This window comes from Mya arenaria, chromosome 8 (genome assembly GCF_026914265.1).
Source record: "Mya arenaria isolate MELC-2E11 chromosome 8, ASM2691426v1".
In the NCBI taxonomy this organism is placed as follows: Eukaryota; Metazoa; Mollusca; class Bivalvia; order Myida; family Myidae; genus Mya; species Mya arenaria.
Window position 1 is genome coordinate 12,463,583 of NC_069129.1, and position 22,137 is coordinate 12,485,719.

General features: G+C 33.5%; 1 protein-coding gene across 3 annotated transcripts; it reads right to left on the reverse strand.

Annotated features, from left to right (window-relative positions):
• Nucleotides 1-74: 74 nt before the first annotated feature.
• Nucleotides 75-21,926, reverse strand: LOC128242222 (probable E3 ubiquitin-protein ligase MID2). Of its 3 annotated transcripts, none has more exons than XM_052959310.1 (9): nucleotides 21,878-21,926; nucleotides 16,803-16,920; nucleotides 7,509-7,667; nucleotides 6,271-6,851; nucleotides 5,327-5,422; nucleotides 3,911-4,060; nucleotides 3,437-3,585; nucleotides 2,748-2,869; nucleotides 75-2,437 (listed from the first exon to the last, which is right to left on the reverse strand). In XM_052959310.1, the coding sequence occupies exons 3-9, from the start codon at nucleotides 7,639-7,641 to the stop codon at nucleotides 1,881-1,883; spliced, it is 1,788 nt and encodes a 595-aa protein (XP_052815270.1). In that variant the 5' UTR covers nucleotides 7,642-7,667; nucleotides 16,803-16,920; nucleotides 21,878-21,926; the 3' UTR covers nucleotides 75-1,880. The 3 variants fall into 3 exon arrangements, with proteins under 3 accessions (XP_052815270.1, XP_052815268.1, XP_052815269.1); XM_052959308.1 differs by lacking the exons at nucleotides 16,803-16,920; nucleotides 21,878-21,926 and adding exons at nucleotides 11,331-11,465; nucleotides 14,138-14,156; XM_052959309.1 differs by lacking the exons at nucleotides 16,803-16,920; nucleotides 21,878-21,926 and adding an exon at nucleotides 11,331-11,465 and having other exon boundaries at nucleotides 75-2,434.
• Between the last annotated feature and the right edge of the window lie 211 nt (nucleotides 21,927-22,137).

Genomic DNA, 22,137 nt, shown 5'->3' on the forward strand with positions numbered 1-22,137 from the left:
ATATGCTGCCTTCAGCAGCATAAAAACCAACAATCATTTTATCAGTGAATGAGAACAATGGGGTAGTGCATAATTTGTTATTTTATTACCGTAAGAGAAACATATATAAATATTGTCATGCACATAACATAAATACTGTAATACAAACAATATGCGGATTGCCACTTACATGTAATGAGGTATTTTTTCATTTTTTTTTTCGATTTCATTTTATTATTAAACAAATATATCATTTTCAATATTGAACAAAATTAAACATACCAGTACACATCTTTGTATAAAAATAACAAGGATTTATTATATTTTTTCTGTATTAAATTATTAATGCTGTTTGAAGTGCTGTATGTAATTTGTCAGCCATCCTGTGTTCCTATCCTCTGAACACATGAAAAAACTGGGATAATCGGTTATTGTTAATGAAAGGTTATCAACAAAAAAGGTTTGTACAATATAATAGCCAATAATTGTAACATAAGGATGCAATATAAAAGCCAATAATTGTAACATAAGGATGCTGTGCTTATCCAATCAGAGTGCAATACTGACATAAACAAATAACGCATGACACCTGGCAGTTCATACAGTATAAATATCAAGATTTCTCTACACAATATAGAATAATAAATATACTAGACTGAATTTAAATGATATTTTTTAAGCCACAGAAACCACTTAAAAAAAGTCAACAACAGATAAATTCAACTTCCTCACCAGAAGATAATGCCGTTTTTTGGTGAATTGTTTAATAAAACAAGAGCTCCCCAGGGTGGATGCCAACACGTGCATAACTCATAACTCAACTATTCTTTTACTCCCAGTTATTGACCTTGCTACACATGGGCATTGCCTCCTGGTAACATGTGTACTGGGTTTCACATGAATATCGGTCGAGTTATGGCTAAGGTTAAATTCATGAACAATGATCTAAGTCAATTTTAGTTGTCAATATCAAAGTTCTTAGTGTCAAATTTTCATTATTTTGCTACATATGGTTGTGAATTTAACTTTTACTAGAGTATTTTAAATAAACATCAAGTTAAGGAAATGAAAAAAAATTCAACTTGTCACTGTAATGAATTTGCTAAATTAAGATGGTTGTGATTACAACTGCAATCCCTTGGGTATAACCTTGAAGGTGGATTTCTGAACCATTATGGAATTATCACAACACCTCTATGGGTTTAACATGGGACCCTGGAACTGTTGTGACCTTGACATAAGCTGGCTTGGTTCCAAAATGGATTCTACAAGTCACCTCTCTATGATAGGAACCAAAAATGTGACCCAAGTTTCAGCAATAAACTTCCTATGTGTGTAATGTGTATGAGATATGGAACGGACACAAAATGCACAGCAAAATGGGCCTAGTACTGTGACCTTGACCTGGCAAGATTCCACTAAGGGTTCTGCAAATTGCGTTGATCTGATGATCATTTTCAAACAATTGTATTATTCCTGGATGTATCTATATTGACAGGAATCTAAAATGTCAAAGACAACCTATGGCATTCATTTAATCCCCTCACAGGTTGTGGTGGGGAAATGATTATTTACTTTAAAGTAAGTGTGAAGATAATTACTGGAATGGGCTAATGGTAAATATCTATTGCTGAAAAACGATTTCTACAGAAAAGCATTGCACATTACAATAGAAAAGGCTTTAAAGATCATAGATAAATTATAAAATCTTTCAGTTCAATCAAATGATAAAATTAAAGTCAGATCCATTTCTATTTCTGCTTCTTTGTAGCATAAATAAGTCACTTCATATTATCATGAAAACATTTAGTTTGTTAATTATTTCTAATTTTATAACATGTCTTCTTCCTTGTAACAAAACATTAAATTCTACAAATTGAAATCAGTTTATTGCACAGATGTCAAACATAAGTTGGAAATTGCATCTTGACCCGCTGACTAACCGTAAACACAGGAAAAACTTTATTTTTGGAAGACTGATCAACAAGAACTTTCTTCCCATGAAGAGAGTCACCCCAGTTTGTATCTGTGATTGTATACGCAAGTAACACCTTATCTGATTCGTCGATTGTGCAGTATATTGTGACTGACAAAGGCAAACTGTCCAATGGCATGAGCTGTTCTATTTTACCATCATGTGAATATGCTAAACTTCCTGCAGTGCAGATTATCCCATGCGAAACTCTATTGATTCCAACCTGATCTTTAGCGGTCAATTTCTCAAATGAGATTCCCACACCGAATATATACCCAGTTTTCAGATCACCTAACTGACTAGCATTTTTTTCAATTGTCACGCTCCACATGGCGCTATACTCGAGAGGTTCGGCCGTGAAGCTTGACGAGTTGAAACCCCACGTAGTAAGGCACTTGTTAACAACGTGTGGCCCTTCCTTGCTTAGCGATGCGGAACTTTTTATAACTGGAATGAGACTCCGGCATTGTTCCCCTTCATCTGCTGCAAAATGAAAGTCATTATTACAAAGCAGTAAGTTCCTGTTTTACACCCGCATTGTCACAAACATTCTTGCAGATTTATTCTTCATCATGCCCAAACATAATATATATTTTTAATAAATTGTTTTAATAATTGTTAAGTAATGAGGTATAGGTAAAGTCAATTTTTTTGCACAGAATTGCGTTTTAATTCCTTGAATGCTGTAAAATTCAAAAGGAATTATTTCATGATGTGAAACATATTTTAAATGCATCAAATACCATACAATGAAATCTTTTTTCTGTATAGTAATTTTAGAATTAAAATTTACCCAGCATGCTGTTCAAAGTGGCATGTGCTGATTTGTAGAAAGTTGCGACTGCGGTTTTAATCTCTTGTTGGCTTGTTTTGTCCGATACCAACTCCTGGTATGAAATACGCCCTGGACCCATTCTGTAATGACAGAATAGATGGGAAATGTAATGTTATTCAGTTGTTTGGTGGAGTTGTACTTTAAGCAGAGAAATGAGAAGACTGTAAAAAACGAAAGAACAGTCAAGGACTACCATACTCTGAACTAATTATTTTACTGTTTTTGATAGAAAATTTATTTGTCATGAAATTTGTCCTTAATCATCTTATTGCATGAAATTTCCAGCAAATCCCGTATTAAATATAATTCTTATCTTCACCCTAAAGCATGCCTCAGTGTTTTCATTCATTTTATTGGAAAGTTAATTTTAAGTCCAATGACAACACTCAAATAATACTTTGAAGTTTTAAGTCAAATGACCAATGATAATCTATGTACTTTTGTTAGTCAAATACTCTTGAGTGAAACAAGATTTTTCTACTATCTTGAGGGCCCATGCTGACAAATCAAATACTCTTTGAAATATATGTGATTATGACAGTACTGGCAGTACAGAAATCTCATTTTAGACCCATTTTCCCACCAGTTTCCAAAACTCATTTACAATCATACAGTTTTTTCACCACCACTAAAAGCCCCCTCCTTACTTGTTGGCAACTATTTCCTGTTGCTGCACAATAAGAGCCACATCCCCGGCTTTACTCAGCAGCCCTTTGGGATGATCCTCGTCCAAAAACACCTTGCAGTCCTCAACAAGTGTGTCCAGCGTCCGTAGTTGCTGATGACTTTCTTCTATCTGCAAAGAATGTAAAGTAGCTTGTGAAGTTAAATACATGACTGTAAATATAAGCAATATACTTGCTTTTCATCTTTCACATATCCTTTTTTCGTGTTTTTTTTTTTCTGAAAAGTTTAAGACCAACACTATGCAGAAGCATAAAAAAGACTACAGTTACCAGTAAATGAACTATTACTATGATAATTCCTGTGATGCTGTAGAAAGTACCGGTATAGTGTTAGTGAACACCTGGACCTGAAGGCTATCATCTGGACTTATTTTCTTTTAAATGGTGTTTTAAACTAAATTAATAAATGTCTTCTATTTGATAAAAAGTCTTTACCTGCAATCTGTATTTCGTCAAGACTCGAGATTTTGTCTCTGTGACATTTTGTAGACTGGTTTGTCTTTGTTGTCGCAGACATGTCATTAAATCTTCAACCAGTCTCTGATGCTGGGTATCTATTTTCTCGGAAGCTTCAGAGTGCATTTTCTAAAATCAAGAATACAGTAAAATCTTAATGCCTAACAACCTACAACTAGAACTCTTTCAATGCGCTGCAATCAAAATTGATGTCTCCCTAAAGGAGCATGGTTGTAGAAATGGTATCTAAAACTTAAAGCTAGTTTATGGAGAAAACAACAAGGGGAGTTATAAACTGCACATCGTCATCTCTAAATGTTTATAGTTAAAACAATTCCTAACTAAATATATTTTTTTAGTAATGCCCTGGACAAATTTTGCTCGTGAATGCCAGGGAAGATAACTTTGAAACTAAGTACCCCAGATTATCAGTATCTTCCATGGCCGAGAGTATAAGATAGGTTCATTCCGACCCGAGCATAGGGTGTTTTGCAGAAACGAGGTTTACCGAGTTTCCGCAAAACACCCTGCACGAGGGTCGGGATGAACCTATCATACTCGAGCGGCTATGGTAGATGCTTTTTCTCCCACCTCAGTTAAACAAAATTAAGTAAAAATGTATTTTTTTGTTGGAACTCTTTTGTGCTTAGTGAAAGTAATTGTGTATGGATATGTGATAATTCGTGGTTGTCATGGATATGCGCCTAGTGATTCAGATTATCTTAATAGTCAAATCGGTCTTTAAATAGTTCTAAGGAGATTGAAGCATTATTTCTTGAAAGGTGCAAGAAAACTGTTTTATGGTAACATTTGAAGCGAGAAATAATTAATGAGCGTTCTAAATATTGACACAAGACAAGGTTTCCATGATGCTACAGACAACAGTCTTCAACAAGGGAGGTAATTACAATGTGGCGACCATTAAAAAAGAGTTCCATACAGGCATTTTATCTTCGCCCTTGGGCAAGATAAGGATTTCTAGTATAGTTGAATTATTGGATCTACTTATATGAGGTGGGAGAATAATAATTTCTTAAAAGAAAAAAGAAGACGAATACTGGTAAAGGAAACACTCAAGACATAATTCATGTACTACACATGTGCTATTGGATATTTTTTTTCTGCTTGAAAACTTTGTAATTGTTCAGCTTGAAGTGAAATAGAAATAAATAAGACTAAAAATGATCTTCAATATTTCTTATAAAACATGTCACGTTATTGATACTTGAAGAGTGTTTAAAAGAGAACATAATAATTATCAAGACATTTTGTTGTGATAGAAGCAATAGTACAAGACATCCAGTTCAATTGTTTCCATTTATTCAGAATTTGATCAAATCAAATGATTCAGAATATGAAATTTGCATGAGGAATTCACAAATATACAAGGTGTACCTCGATATCTGCCGCCATTTCCTCGAGTTTGCTCATCTGATCAGAAAGTGTGGTAACCATGGTTTCAAGCTTTGTTTTCGTTTGAGAAACAACCTCCTGAAACAATATTTCAGAATGAATACCAGGGGCCATATTCATGAAACAACTTAAGTTGATGATTTTTTTTATGATTTTTTTACAAATTTTATTTCTCAAATTAAAACTGAAGATCATAAATAAATTGATAATTTATACAAAATTTGTTTACCTAGGTAAATGTTTTGACTTTGTAGAAAATTATAAATAAGAGGAAATTAGATAAACATTTCAAAAATATAAGGAAATTTTCGCTAAGCCCATTTAACCCCATGATGGTTAAATGTTGTTGTTGTTGTTGTTTTACATCAGATAAAGAAGGTAGTTGGTAAACACAACAGAGGAAAACAAAAGAAAACAGTTTTATAAATCAGCATTTTTTCACAAAACGTAATTTCTTCACAAAACGTAAGAATTCAAAGTTTTGGCAAAAAGTAGGAAAAAAAGAAGGCTACATAATATTATGACAAGCCTGATATGACAATACAACTGAGTCTGTAGAATGGTTTTCATGTCGGTGGTAGAACACTTTTATTATACACGTTACCATCTAAAATCATTTCAAAGAGACATTAACAACATGTCATGTAATAACAACATGTCATGTGATAACAACATGTCAATGTCATGTGATAACAACATGTCATGTAATATTACTCTTAGTTACTGGCCATATTCATTTTCATTATGCAAATTGATATTTAATGTTTGAATAGGACATGACATGTAAAAGTAACTTACTAATATTTTTATGTCCTATTTGAACATCAAATATCAATTTGCAATATGATAATGCATGTGGCCATACTTTGCACTTGGCAAATGAAAAACCAGTTGAAAGAAAATACATCCCAAAACATATCACCAACCTTAGTTTGCGCTAGTGCCGTGTCTATGGCAAGAATCTTGTGCTGCGAATGTTTCCCGATTCCATCGCAGACACAAAGGTGGCAAACAAGCTGCTTACAACGGTCACAAAATATTGCCGCCACCTCCGAGACGTGATCGTCGCAATAGGCTTCCTTTCCTGAACACTCGCTCTTAGTCGGTGATCTCAGTTTATGATGGGCTAGAGGACCGCGTCTAGGATGAAACGTGTCTAAACATGTATGACAATATGCCACACAACATTGTTCACAATACAAGGAAGCTTTGTTTTTTACGTTTTCTTCACACAATCCACATAGTTCATTTCCGTCTTCCACAGACCAAGGCTCCATAGCACTATCAAAACTCACAGAGCCTGAGCCTATACAAGACGCGGGTACTGGAGACGTTGGACTAAAAAAGTCAAGAGTAAGGTCAAGGCTGTTCCGACTTCTGGACAAGTTCTGACTCTGGATTTCTTGGTAGCGGAACACAATGTTTTCTAGAGCGAGATTTCTTGTTAGTTTACCGACTTTGTTGCGATTGATTGGATGAGATTTCCTGCATGTGGGGCAATCTAAACCTGAAAGGCACAAATCACAATTTTGTTATGAACAATTATCACTATTTAACTTAAGTACTATGTCATATTTTTTTGCTGACAAGACTTAAATGGACAACTGGCCCAATTTCTCAGAACCTCTTAAGCTTATCAAGCTAAAAAAAAAATAATTAGCCAAATACATACATAAATTTTGATAAATAAAAAAATGTTAATTGTGGTTGTTTTAAAGATAATTCCTACTTGAAATCTTCAAACTCTTAACAGAGTAAAATAGTTCGCAAATTAAAAAAATAAAATAAATAGTTCTGAGCTTATAGCTTAATTCTGTTATAAGGGCTTTAAGAATTTTTGAGATATTGGGGCTTGTAGAATAATAAAATTTGCATTTTTGTTCAATGTATTGATAAGATAACATGCAAATATTGCATGCTTTTTAGGTTGGTATAAGCAGTCAGAATTGAGAATTTAAATCATTTTCTGTATACAACACTGTAATTATCATTGCTAATATTAACGCAACGACAGAGAAAAATTGCCAGCTGTATATATACCGTATATATATATGTGTTTCCCAATTTAATAAAACTTGGAAAGAACTGTCCAATTGAAACATTTTTAAATCCATTCAAATGTGCCTATATGTTAGCTGAACAAGGGTGGGTTATTTCTACATACCGTCTTTCCCAGACTTCGACCGGTTGTCGACAATATCTTGTAGACATTTCTTACAAATGCTATGTGAGCATGGCAAGAGAAGGGGATCAGCAAACAACTCGAGACAGACGGGGCACGTCAACTCATCCTCCATTGTGTGGCTGTGTTTCGACGTCAGGCCTGGAAATTGAAGAAACAAGAAACGTAATAACATTTTTGCTAAACATTTCCTCACTAGGAATGCTCTGGCTTAAAATTGTTTTTGGCTGCTTTTGGCCCTGTGAATAGTGAAGCAAATTTTGGTAGCTCCTAACCTAGACCCTTTCGAATAAGCTATCTACCTAAAAGTTGTAGGGAATTATGTTTAATTTTTGTTTGTGTTGTACATACCCAAGCATGTCATGTTATTCAGTAATAAATTAGAGGCAAAATATTGAGCAATGTAAAAATTTACTGTCAACAGTAGCCTAGAAATAATTGTATAAGTTTTAGTAACTTATCTCAGCTTTACTATTCTATTCAGTCAACAATTATTGATCAGCAGCCTCCAAAAAACCTGTGCAAACACTAACAAATTAAATTTAAGTTGCATTTTTTGTTGACTTATAATGATTTATGAAGCACCTCTTTTGTATATAAATATTTCAAAGTTCATATTATTTCATTTTATTTTGGAAGTCTGAGTCTCTTAAAGATGACAAAAGGCATTTCTAATTTTCCAATTCCAATGTATATTTAAACTTTGATCTCTCAACTTATTAATATTTCACATATTGACGATTTATTATAGTAAACCCACAGTCCGGAAATGGAGTATTGAACATTTCAAAATCCATTTAAGTATTTACCTTACAGTTTTCCTACAAATAGCGATGGCTATTACAATCGCTATATTACAACATAAGCAAACAAAATACAAAATCACGCTAGAGCTATCACAGATATGATGAATACCCTCAAATACTGCCTGGAGGAATGGTTTCATGTATCGGGTAATGAAAATGTCATGTTTTGCGACTAACTACATAAAACATTATAATACTGATTAACATTCCTATGATGTTTCATGAGTGTAAGTGAAATACATGATGGGCAACAGAAGATTTTTCAGACAATTTTTCTACTTCCGGGGTAATTCGAGTGCCATAACTATTGTTAGACAAGGTGAAATGTCAATCTAAGGGTAGGCGCACATTTGCCCATGATGATGAACATTCCTATGAAGTTTCATGAGTGTTGGTGCAAAACTTTAGAGATACACGAGATACAAAATTTCCATGACACATTGTGAATAAAGCGACTCCTATATGCGGCCCAAAATATATCTATCTGGGTGTATAAATATTATAAGTTACAGGGTGAATAGGTGACATGATATAAGATATACCGTGCAAAGGAAAACATATTAGTAGTGATGCAAACGAATATTCGAATATTCGATCAAACGTTTGGTATTCGAATGTCAAAATTGATATTCGAATATTCGAAAAAAAAGTTTGATAAAGAGAACAAAACATCTTTTTCCTTCATCACTGATGTTGTTTATAAAGCTCGTTTATCTTGTTTTTATTACAATTGGCCCCTTATCCCAGAGGTGTGACTGTGATGACTAGACACGTGTCATGTGTCATTTAGGGACATATTGTCGGGTACTATAAAAAGTCCCCCTACCTTTACAATAACAGGCTAAGGATCGGATTTAACACGAATGTGTTATCTTGGCTGCAAATTATGCTGTGCAACATAGCGAAAATCGAGGTGATGATATGAATGCCACAATAATGTAATATTGTGCTCAATAATGTTGTTACATATATTTGCTTTAAACTGTTTCAATTTTTCGATACAATTTTCGTGCTTTGAAATGGATTTAAGGATATATTTCTTCTATTGGTGTACAATAGATGAGTCCAATCCACTTATGTTTTCGTTTTACTATTTTACTAGTTCCCGAGTTGGTTTGTGTTTTCAATAGTTATATTTAGTCAGTTTAGAGGTCAATCTCGAAACGAGGCTGATCATCCTAGGGAAAGACCTTTCATTGGCGCAAAACACTGTTTGATTAGGACTCCATCTAATTTCACATTGTTTACAAAAGACAGCGGAATTGAATAATTCGATTTTGTTGTTTGTCTGCTTATAATGTATTGCTTTTTTCTTCCTGAAAATGGAGAATTTCAAAGGCTCATTTGAGGAAAATCAGGGTCCGCCGCGCGTACAGGCTATGACAAAATAGGGTTTAAATGTCCCGGCTATTACTTTAACGAATAATAATAGTAGTTCACTACATCTTCTTAAATATGAATTTCGGTAATGGAATATTCGATCGAAAGAATTTAACAAATATTCAAAAATCTATTTTGCCATTCGTTTGCATCCCTACATATTAGGTAAGAACGAAGCTGGAACCCGAATATGGTTTCCTGCTAACCGTATATCCCATATCAGGTCACCTACTGATGCTATCCCATAATTTATATATCATGTCGACAGACTGTTTACCATTGATCAAGATGCCAAAACTATCTGGGAAATGTTTCATCAAGCATATTCATCAAAATCGGAAAATAGACGCCATTTTGGTTTGATATAAAGATAAGTGCTCCAATATGGAAACATATGACCAGTCCTGGTCCAATGGAATTGCGTCATTCATGTTGGAGGCGTGATACAGTTGTTTAGAAAAATCAAAAAGTACATGACTTCTTTCCTTAATGAGATGGATTTTATTTTAAATCCCTCAAATATTCCTTTTTAACAAAATTACTTTATTTTACAGTTATGTATGACAATCTTACTACATTAGTAATCTGTTTTCTCATACTTCCTGGAGTAATTATCATCTATTTTCCAATAGCAATGAATAAGGTTATTATCAATTTAGCAATCAACACCAACCTGGCTCAAGGTATTGATTTACTTTTCATCTGAAGTCCAAACTGATTCTATCTCCTTTACACGGCCTCTAAACGCCAGCTCCACCACTTTACGGTGGTGCAAAGAAAAAGAGCTGTCGAAACTTCCGTGGTGGAGCTGTGCCCTATGTTTACAAGCGTGAGTATGATTTATGTATTATTTGATAATTTCATTTAACGGACATATTTCGAAAATCGGAGAATGTGGTACCGTGTAAGAACACTTCTACTGTAGGCTGGTTACTATTTCGTTTCAATATTGTGCAAACTGTGGTGTCAGGAGCTTTTCTCCCGAATCGGACTTGTGCATATTTTGAGATCTGATTGCATAGCAAGTACATTTTGGTGCTTACACACCCCGTAAGAACATTCTCACGCATGCAACCATAACTGTTATGTATTCTTTTTTGTATATCAAAGACACTAAATATCTTCAGATGTGTTGTTTATCTCATTGTATGTACCCAAAATGGTTTTAAACAGTATTTTAGTGACAAACAATGATTCAGATGCCTGTGTGTCATATCAACAAAACAAAGCTAAGATGAGGAAAAGACACACAGATTAAAGAATGCTTGGTTGACATTTTTATTGTCACCTAATAGGGCAGTAAACACAAGTAGCCTATAAATGGATTTTAAATGTATCAGTTTAAACCCAAGAAGGAAATGCAGCCCGATCCTGGCCCTGAAAGTGTACATTGAGTGCATTAGGACCAACTACACCATTCTATACAGATTTTCCAAGAAAAAACAACTTATGTTGAGAATCTGTGTCAACATAATGATCTTTTTCTTACACACTTATTGTCAGACGCAAGAAAGACTGACAATATTAATTTGTAAAGTCTTAATTGAAAAATGTTACTTTCTTGGAAAATAAAAACAGCAAACACATAACAAAGAATATTACTACTCTGAAAACTTACTGTTTGTATTTCCCATCAGGGTTATATCATATCCGCCTTTTGAGCCTGTGGGCTTTTTCCTTTCTCGTTTTATACCATAAATTGCTTATTTCATACTGATGAATGTTCTCTTCCCACAGTTTCAAAGAAGGTTCACTGTATTATAAATTCAAATCCACATTTTATATATTCTTTTTAGAATTATTTATTTTCAAGAAGTCACTCTATCTTTGAAAGCATAATAGTTAAGTATACTGTTCAATATTCAGCCATTGGCAAGCTTTACTTCTTGTATGCAAAATTGAGGAAAATAAAATGCTCATATTTCATATCTGTTGATTAATTGATTTTAAGTCAAACACTAATACCGAACAATAAAATTCAACCCAATCTTGATTTAAAGACCATGTAATTAATCCAAGGTGAATTAATGAGATGAACAGGACAGATCAAAGTGTTCGCCTTCCTTCATTTGTTCACTGATATAAAGCAGAAAATTGGAGTTACCTTGCATTAAGGATAAAATTAATGTTGAACAAAGATCTTTACCTCAAAAATGAAAACATGAGAACACACCTGTTACAAAGCATATCATAATATCCATTTTGACTTCAACATAAACAAGAGGCCAACGAGGGCCTACGCTCTACTGGCATAATTTGTTTTGTCATTTTCTGTCCAGATTATCTACATAAATAATAGGCAACATACAGATAGTTCACTTGGAGCATTTGAAGTAATTTCATGTGTGCCGCCATTAAAGTTATGTAACATATAACATGCAATGGGAATAAGGAGGCTCCATTGACTTCAGAAATGTTGCCAATTTCAAGGGAAATAATCCAGTCTTGCATGGGCGGGTGTGGTTGTTTTTCGGAAGGAAACAAGGCCTCATGAATACCTACTGTCCACGTTTGGTGAAGATCAAATAAGAAATGTCTCTATTCTGTTCACAAGTTCAATTATTGCAATTTTGTCAATTTGAAGGGGCCATAACCCAGTCATGTATGAGTGACTCCGGCTGGTTTTCGAAAGGAACCATGATTAAGTCAATATCTAACAACTGTATCAGTAATTATACGACTTTACCCTCAGCAGATCTATTGAAAAAGTGTCCTCTTACGGTTGTAAGAGGACTGTTCACGAGATTTTCGAGTAATCTGACTAGCTGATACATTGTATTTAGAAAGGCCATGATAACAATCTAATGTTTATCTTTCGGAAAGATATCTCTTTTTATCTATTTATCAATCTGTAATTATTTATCTATTAATGCATTTATTTGTTCACTAATATATGCAATACCTATTGTCATAAAAGTCAGATACAGTTTCTCATTTTTTCTTCAAAAGACTCGGATGAAATTGGTGTTCATTTTAACGGAACGTTTTTTACGTCTGTAAGAGGACACTTTTTAAGAAAAACGTGTATCTATTACAGATCAAATAATAGATGGAGGCTCTTTTGTTTTCACAAGCTCAATTATAGCAAGTTTGACAATATCAAGGGTCATAATACAAACATACATGGGTCGGAAGGAACCGTGTCAATATCTAACACCCTGTATAAATTTGGTTTAGATACAATCAAAACTTAAGACTTTATCAAGTTCACAAGCTATTGTTAACGTCCGATGCACGGACAGACAACAGACACAGCACAATCGCATAAGCCTTTTCTAGCCTTTGGTCAGTAGCTAAAAATTAGGACTAAGAAAAACATATAACTAGATCAATGACAGGAGGGATAACTAGCACCAGCGCAACATCGTCTTGATGAACTAGTGCTATCACAGAAGCCATGACTTCCCCTGAACACCACTTTGACACATGATGTTTATAATTTACTTACTGTTACTTAAATATGGAAATGAAAATAATTTTAAGACATTTAAGATTATATCCAGAAAAATTAATTCTTATATGCCACAAGATCAATTAAAAAATCTGTGATAAAGCGTTCAACTAATGTTCAAGAGCAAATAAATTTTAGATGAAATAGCTGTAGGTTTCAAAAAAGTATGTCCAGCACTTCTATCCACCATGGGGGTAATGTGTACCAAGTGCATATATCAGAGTGATACTTCTTAAAGAATGGGAGTACAGTCGAACCCCGCTGGCTCGAACTACCAGGGACTGGCAAAATTAACTCAAGCCTCAGAAATTTCGAGCCTTGCGGGAATACTTACCCTTAGTATATCAAAATCAGTATTTAGATAAAGTTCGAGCCAAAGAGGGATTCAAGCTAATGGGGTTCGACTGTATTTCACTCCACAAGCTCACAATATAGCCAAATGTGTAAAACTGGCACATAATTTAAGACAAAATGGCCATAAAAAGTATTACAGGCACTACTACCCACTACTACCCACCATGGTGGCAATGTGTAACAATTCCCAGAGTGATATCTTTTTAACTATGGGAGCAGTTTGCTCCAAAAACTCCAATATAGCAAAAATGTAACACTAATAATAATAATACAAAAATAATACAATCCTACAGGTAACATCAAGGCATGCTGAAAAACCCCAAAACAATGAAGTTCTAAAGTGTAAAAAGATTATTACCAGTACATATAGTTATAATAGCTGATTTATTGTTTATTATCACTTTTTTACGCTTATCACATCATTTTTAAATTTAAAGAACGTTGATGAGGAAGTAAAGGTCATAATATCTTCTTTTTACTCAGTATATCTAGATTTAGACACATAGAACAAACTAACTGATGAAAATATTTTAAAAAAAATCTGTTCCTTTGGTAAATTAAAAAACCACTGTCTTAACACAATATTGCTCTATTAAGTCCATCGAAAAAGTGACCATTACTGAATGTCCACTCAAGGAAATTTGTCCAACAAAAAAGCCCATAAATAAACGTCCACTTGTGGCAATATTTGTCCAACGGTTGTAAATGTGGAAACCAAACATGGTACAAGGTGCTACACACAGGTTTATTACCGGCAAGCTAGTTCTATACAGCACTTTAATAGGAAATGGAATCAATAAAACAATGAAGATATATCATCCCAGCATGCAGATAAAGCATTTATAATTAACTCCATGACTGTATGTGTTCTGTTCCATAGAAAGGAACCTACAACAGAAGGTATGAAATCTACAAAACCTTTATTTTAGCAAAGAACTATTCCTTCTCCATTGTTTGAGTTAAAGTTAAAAAAGATAAATATTGCTCATTGTAAATACCCCTTTTTTATTTAAAAATGGTGATGGAAGTTAAAAACCTTCAAACACCAAACGACACCTTATTCTATTGTTTTATCACAAGGTAATGATTTTTTTTTTTTTTTTGACAAATACACATAGTAGCTTACAGGCAAATAACTAATTACTGACATCCACTTTTATACGACAACTATCGTACATTACCCTATAATATAAGACTTGTATTGACCGAAACAGTTACGTTAGTTTTCATGTTTGCTGTCTGAGACGTTGCATGTGAAATCGTATTGCACATTAATATGTGCATGTTTTTATGAGAATTAAGTAAAACTACACCTTATTATTAGTATTGCATAAGGCTTATGTTGTTTTGCTTCATATAATTAATTATCTAATACTCACTAGCTTTATGATTTAAAAAAAGAAAATGTGATATATTGAATCTGAGTGCATGCAATATTTGTACATGTTTGTAATGCACAATAATAAAACTATAAATATTAACTGAACCTTTCTCCCTAAACTGTTTTAGACAATATATTATAATCAAGTTAGAACTTAAAAGGTTGCTAAGAAGTTTATTGAGTTTATATTAACCGTAAATGTCCCATTACATGTGCATGCTCTAATAGATGTGCCGTTGTTTTTATGGGTTCGCATAAAGACAAGTGCCAGGTGCATATAATAACATATTTACGGTACATCTTCAGATGGATCTTGTAGTTAAAAAAGAGTTTCACTTGTAGCGCAGAGATTGTCAAGCTTAAAGGCATCATATTTTCATTGTTATTTTACTTCTAGTTTGTCTTAATTATTTGGTAATTTTAAACATATTTTTTTCATTTCTAATCTACTTAAGTATGATGGCTTAGATTACAACCTACCTTTCAAGCCAATGAAATCGCTTATAATTCACCTTCAATTTACCATGCTCAATTTTTAAGAATTAAAGTTGAACAACTAAACAGACATGATGTCATCACTTGATGAAAATATTTTTTTATCTACTGTAGGTCAATTGGTACATATTCTGCAAAATGTTAATGACTAAGAAGGTCGCAACCACTTCACTCGCTCTGCCCTCCTTAAGCAATAACCTTATATAATATGATCTGTTACTTAATACTAAAATTTAAACAGCTTTAACTGATAACGTGATTTTTAATGCATCTCTTTAAAAGCTTTTATCTTTAATCAAAATGTTTGTATACATGCGTCATTTTTAAGAGAGAACATCCCTATGAAACATGCAAACATGACAAATTGATAACAGGTATACACAGATAATACAAGTTTGGATATTTATTTTTAACTATTGTCATTTTTCCCACGGCAACTACCTAAGGAAACTATTACCTTGTTTATATGAAGAGATTGATGTGGGTATTTCATGTCATATAAATGCAAACTTGATTTGCCTCCAGGAATATTTCTTCATTTGTTTTTACCTTTCATTGCAATGTTCACATCAAATTTAATTATTTCTAAATTAAAAGTTTTCTTTCAGTCTGACAATAACTGAATGAGAGGACAGGACTTTAAATTTCAACTTCCAAAAGTTTCTATAAATTTTCTACTGGCTGATGACTTACTTTTAAAAGCAAAAAATTAATAGTATAATATATTACATATATCACAAGTCACTTATAATAGCATTAACAATATTATTTACGTGTTCTTCCCAAACAAAGTATTTGCTTATTATTAAAATATTTGTTATTTTCAATTGCCATATAAACCTGTCCAAAAATTAACCCAGGGGCATATGTTGGTCATGTAAACGGGGTATAACATGAACATTTCCTAACAAACAAGGCTATTAACTCTATACATACTTGAGGTTATGAGGTTGTATCTAGCTGAGGTAATTCTTAAACTATGATCTTTTAAGGAACTAGACACCAGATGGTTCCAAAATCGGCTGATACAGTACCAGGTACATTATTTACACACAACAAGCCTAGAATTGTCATTACGAGCTAGAATGGGACTGATAATACATCATTTTACACGCTATTTTTAAATTGGGATTTAAGTTGCAGACAAACCCAATAAATTTCAAATAAAAAATATGCAAAAACTGCAAAAGATACATGTGTCATAAGTGATGTGATACATCAGTAAGTAAGATTCAATGCGCTGTAAACATATCCATTTTATGTAAAAAAAAATACAATTTTCTTTATTTAATGCAATTTTATCATCTGGTGTCTAGTCCCTTTAAAAGAATAGAACAAAGAAAAATGTGTAGTGGTACTAACTTTCATAAGTCAGAATAAGATTGGAAAGTATCCAAATGCATACATACTGTTTTAATGACTCGGAAATATCTTCATATCCAAACTCTGTCCCGTTTTAATCGGCGTAAAACTTAAACTCTCCTTTGTAGTTTGCAATCTCCTACGTCCATGTTTTTGCAACCGTCCCTGAAGATGAATAACAATTCTCAATGAAACTCCCACATTGCACTCACTAAAGGGAAAACTACAAAGTGACAAAAAGATAATCTCTGTTATTCAACACAATTCAAAAAGGTTACAATAATCTGTACAATGGATCAACAGGTTGTTTAAACATTATGGCAAAGACCACGACAATGGCTTTAAACCTAAACATTGACACATTATTCCACCCCTAAAGGCATTTGGCAAATGAGGATAATCAGATATGATCAACCCAGACGGGAAATGTGTACATTACGAGTATACAATGGCACATTAGTTACGCTACTTACAAGACTTTTATGAACAATTGATTCAGGACAATCATATCCAATAAAAACATTTTCAGCATGATTGAGACTCTGACATCTAGCACAACAAATATGTCTGACCGATTAATGATCGGCAAGGTGCATTTTTTAGTGAGGAAAACATATAGGGTGTTCAGAGTTAATGATACTGAATATGCAGCAAAAATTATATATAAATTTATGTTTATAAACATACTGTCTAGAAAAGAAGCCATTCATGAGTGTAAAGAGTCCATGGAGAAAATAACAATTTAAGGAAAATAACCATGTTGTGACAAGGAAATGAGGACTGTTTTAAGGAGAAGCTGTATGTCGCTCATCACTGTAACACATGTTTGAGGCCCTTCGAGTTGATTTATCCAGAGACTATTTTGTTATGGTAATCGATGGACACAGCTTATTGCCTATGACTTTCAAACAAGTTTTCACAAATATATTTTTCTTATGGTGATTTTTTTAGCTATAGCATACATGCCATTTTTCTGAGAGGCTTCCCAGCGGATTTTGGTCTGAATTCCGAATTCAGGGATTTTTACGCTTTCCACTGTCAACCTTGATCTAGTTTTTTTAAATATTATTTTTGAGTTCCAGGGGATATTAATCACCTGCTGGGGGATGGGTCAGAATTACGTGGAATTCTTCCACCCGCCTGGGGAAATGGCATGTATGGCTAAAGAAATAGATATGTCCCGTTATTTCCCTGCCTTTGTACTAGTTTTGACTGTTTTAGTTGCATCACCCTATTATTTAGCATCTGCTGGGAACCAACGGAATGTGTTACAAGTTTATTAACACGTTGAATATTTGGTACCCGGCGACCAATGAATAATAAAGTGAGTGCATGGTTCAAGAGGGTAACACAATCAAAACAGTCGAAAAGAGATAGGGAAGTCATTTCTGTGCTATTTTATACTAGTATGTTGAAAAGATTTATTCGCATATTGATGGATAAGATGAATGAAAGTTAATAATTGTTATGCAATTGTTAACTAAATCATTTCTGGGTATGTTGTTTGCATATATGTGTTTTTTCGTGTGAATAATTCAGTATGCTTTATATGGTTCTTAGAATGTCTTGTTTCCACAATTTTGTCATGTACAGCTCCTAGTATCAGTTACACATTTTTATATTGCAAATTTAATATTTAATTGGAAGTGATTAAAATGCTGAACAATTGTTGCATGTTTATGCCGAGCAGTTGCAGTACTTTTTGATAAAATGCCAATAGTTTGTGTTAATAAGTACATTAGACATAATAATCAAGCTAATATTACTAATGTATGGTATACATATCTGTATTTAATACCACTTCTATTCACCTCGCCATATTATATTGCAGTTATTACCGTAATAAAAAAGAATTATGTGTGTCTTTCACAACAAAATATGTCCTACTGTCAAAAAACATTCAAACTGTACATGCTCGTTTTTGTTTCATTCTTAAAACAAATTAGGAATCAAAAATTTGTCTATAAATGATAGCTTCCAAATTATTAGCTGAAATAGGATAAGAGTGTAATAGCTTTTGATAAAATGTATTTGCATTCCATTTTGACAGCATGTGAGTCTCAAAAAAATACCAAATAATAAAACTTAAAAACAAAACAGTTGAATCAGAGTGAGACATAAAAGTTGTATTTTGAACATTTCAGTCCTTTCTAGAGACTTCAAAAAAGTTTGATAGAATAAATATAGAAGTGTTTTAATTGATGACAATTTCTTTCCTTTTTGGTTTATTCGTAAACTTTTTAAAAACAATACCCTGCAAAAATCGAAGAGCCAGTTCACATGAAATGCACATGGGGGCAAATTTACCAGCGTGGGTATTTGCCTATATATATCCCCCCAAGGTGTATCTTGTCTGATTTACGGTAATCGTGGTAATAACAATTTATTTTTTCAAAATTCAGGTGACTGCGATTTAATGTCACCCAAAACAAACTAACATAGTGTATACATAAGTCCATATGAGCGTAATTGTTTGGAGACAAGCATTGCTTCAAGAAAATATCATTTTCAGAGGCGGATCCAGAATTCAACATAAGAGTGGGAGTAACTTTGTACGCTTTTTACCTGCACCCCTCTCTCAGAAACAAAATTTCTTTGTTTTAAAGCATTGGCAGGGGGGTTTGTGGGTCCTGCCCCAACAATTTCTAGTCTGAAGTGGTGAATTTTGGGCTTATTTTTTAGTTCAAAGTTATTCATACAATCAACATTTTGGTTAAAATTAAGCAGCAGATATATGAATAGCATCAGTAAAACTAACGTCTCATTGATTGATTTCGTTGTTATTCTAGATGCTTGTTAAAAAGTCAGATCTGGTGGAAAAATAAATTGTTTATAAAAGAAAAAGCAATTTGGGAGAATTATCTTTACCATATGTCCAATGTTTGTTATTTCGAAGTACTTATAGAGGTCCCAACCACTTGGGAAGATGGGTTTGATTGTAAATAGGGTGAACATAAGCGAATAACATAATATCTATTCTTTAAATTTGTAGTCAATACATTTATTTAACAACAAATTATTTAATCTAGAGGAGAAATCGCTGCACTTTTTGTAGCAGCAATAATGCGCTTTGTTAAATAAAACACCAAATTTACAGATAAATTATTTTAAGCCACTAGTGTTTCATGAAACACTTACTTAGATCGGCTTCTGCCAACAAAGCATCGCCATTTTGGAACTATCTAGCAGGTGTGCGTTATCTTGCCGCTCGATAAATTAGCACTGGGATCTGTCAGTATTGGCTAGAGAAACAACAAGTGGAATATGGACGTATAGAGTCACCAAAGTAAAAATCGTCAAAGACTCTGAAGCGACTGTATATATGGACTACACAGTTTGGTGACCCCATACCAGCCATAGGGATTGTTTTTCGAAGTTAAAAGAAATTGGATCCAATACAAAAGTGAGACGATATGGTCCTCGCCGAAATTTCACAGGCTGAATTTGTAACCTGATCAAAATTGTCCATGCAGAAATGGTAACTTGGCCGAGTTTACCCAGTTTCCACTTGATCGGCAGATCAGAGAATCCATTCAATCCCCATTTCTAGTCCATATAAACAGCCGCTTCAGAGTCTTTGATAATTTTTGTGTTGGCGACTCTTCGCGTCCATATACCACTTGTTGTTTTCCTAGCCAAGATCCCAGGGCTAAGTATATTTAGCGCAAAGATAACGCGCACCTGTTCCGGTTAAACTCCACTAATAAAATGCACATTTGATATCAGGTAGTCATCTTCAGTTAAGGGCATAAATATTTACCTTATGAATAATGTATCAAGAATATTTATGTCCCAACAGGGGAGTTCACTACGTAGGATAAATATACTAATAGTGGCTAACCCAATATGGCAGTGAAAAGTTGACAGAAGCCGATCAGCGTCAGTTTATCATGGAAAACTTAAGTTATAAATAAAAGGTATTAACCAGTATATCATTTATGTGTCACTTTTATGTTTTCTTTTAACAATTCAGTGTTGTTGTAATATAATAGTCTAATATTTTATTTTACACTGGTATAAATAAATCGACTTGTGGCGTTATAGGGAACACAATAAATATCCAAATGTTAAAAAACGTTCCCTTAACGCGCATTATTGTGGCTTAGTCTAAAATATTAGACGTGTTATACGGGATTCTTCCAATCCCTAATGTCTAAATGGGAATGTGCAAAAAACGGGGGTGTTTTAAAAATATTGAAATTGTTTTAAGTGAAGTATTTTATGGTTGAAATTGATCATAAAGAGTTATATTCATATTTTACCATGTAAATGAAATGCTATTTTGCACTAAACAAGCACTTAATGCATAAAAACAAGTTGTTTACCTTTCCAATAAAACGAAAGTTGACTGACACAGAAAACAATTATGCAAAGGGGAACAACTCGATACAATCGTAATAACTCGGCCTCCTCCGACAAAGCTTCGAGATAGACCTCGTTATACAATCGTAACAACTTGGCCATGGCCGAAATGTTCCGAGCGATTTAAAACTGTGCCCTGAAGCCTTGCAGGTGCCCTTCATGTATATATCATTATGTTTTGACAGAATGAAATGAAGAAAAGCTGTCAAACTCATAATTATATGTTGGATATTTATTTTTTGTGTACTAATATAAAATAACATTATCTGGTAATATTTCTTGTTTTTATGATATATTATAGACGCTATATGCATTAACCCGGAATCCTGATCGGAACAACTACCCACTTTTGATACTAAACAATTTGTACGTGAAGGATTTGCCATATCAAAAATCTAAAAAAAATCCGTCAACGTACAATTATTTGGTCTTTGTGGCTGCCCCATTTCGAGCTTCATTCCAGACCAGTGCTGGAGAATTATCACCCAGGCAAAGTAAAATGGTAAAGAAGATAAACTGGTCATGTTGCGACATCATTCTCCTATGGATTGCATACTCTTCACTTTGATTCAAATTTGGCTGTTTAAAGTGTTTGTAAACACGTTCCAGTTGCTATGAATTTTAGATAAAAATAAAAATTGAACAAAATGCATGAGTCTATCGATACATTATGGTAGCGTTTTACAGTTTTATTATTAAGACTTTATTCATTAATTATAATGAAACATTCTCGCTAAATCTTCATATGATAACATCTTACCTGTAGGGAACAGCATTGTTCACCTGTGTTATACTTTCGCTTTCACTTTAAAAAGACGATGCCGAATAATACACAGGGTATTTACAGTCAAAACGTCCCCAGGTTTAAAAACAGACTGGTACCCCCATTCTCTATTCTCCAAATAGGTTTTTGTAGGAAATGTAACTAAAGGGTAAGTCCGTTAAAAATCCTTAAACTATACATAACAAACTTCTCTAACGCCTGCAGGTCGTTTGAAATTAAATGCACGAAAATGGTGT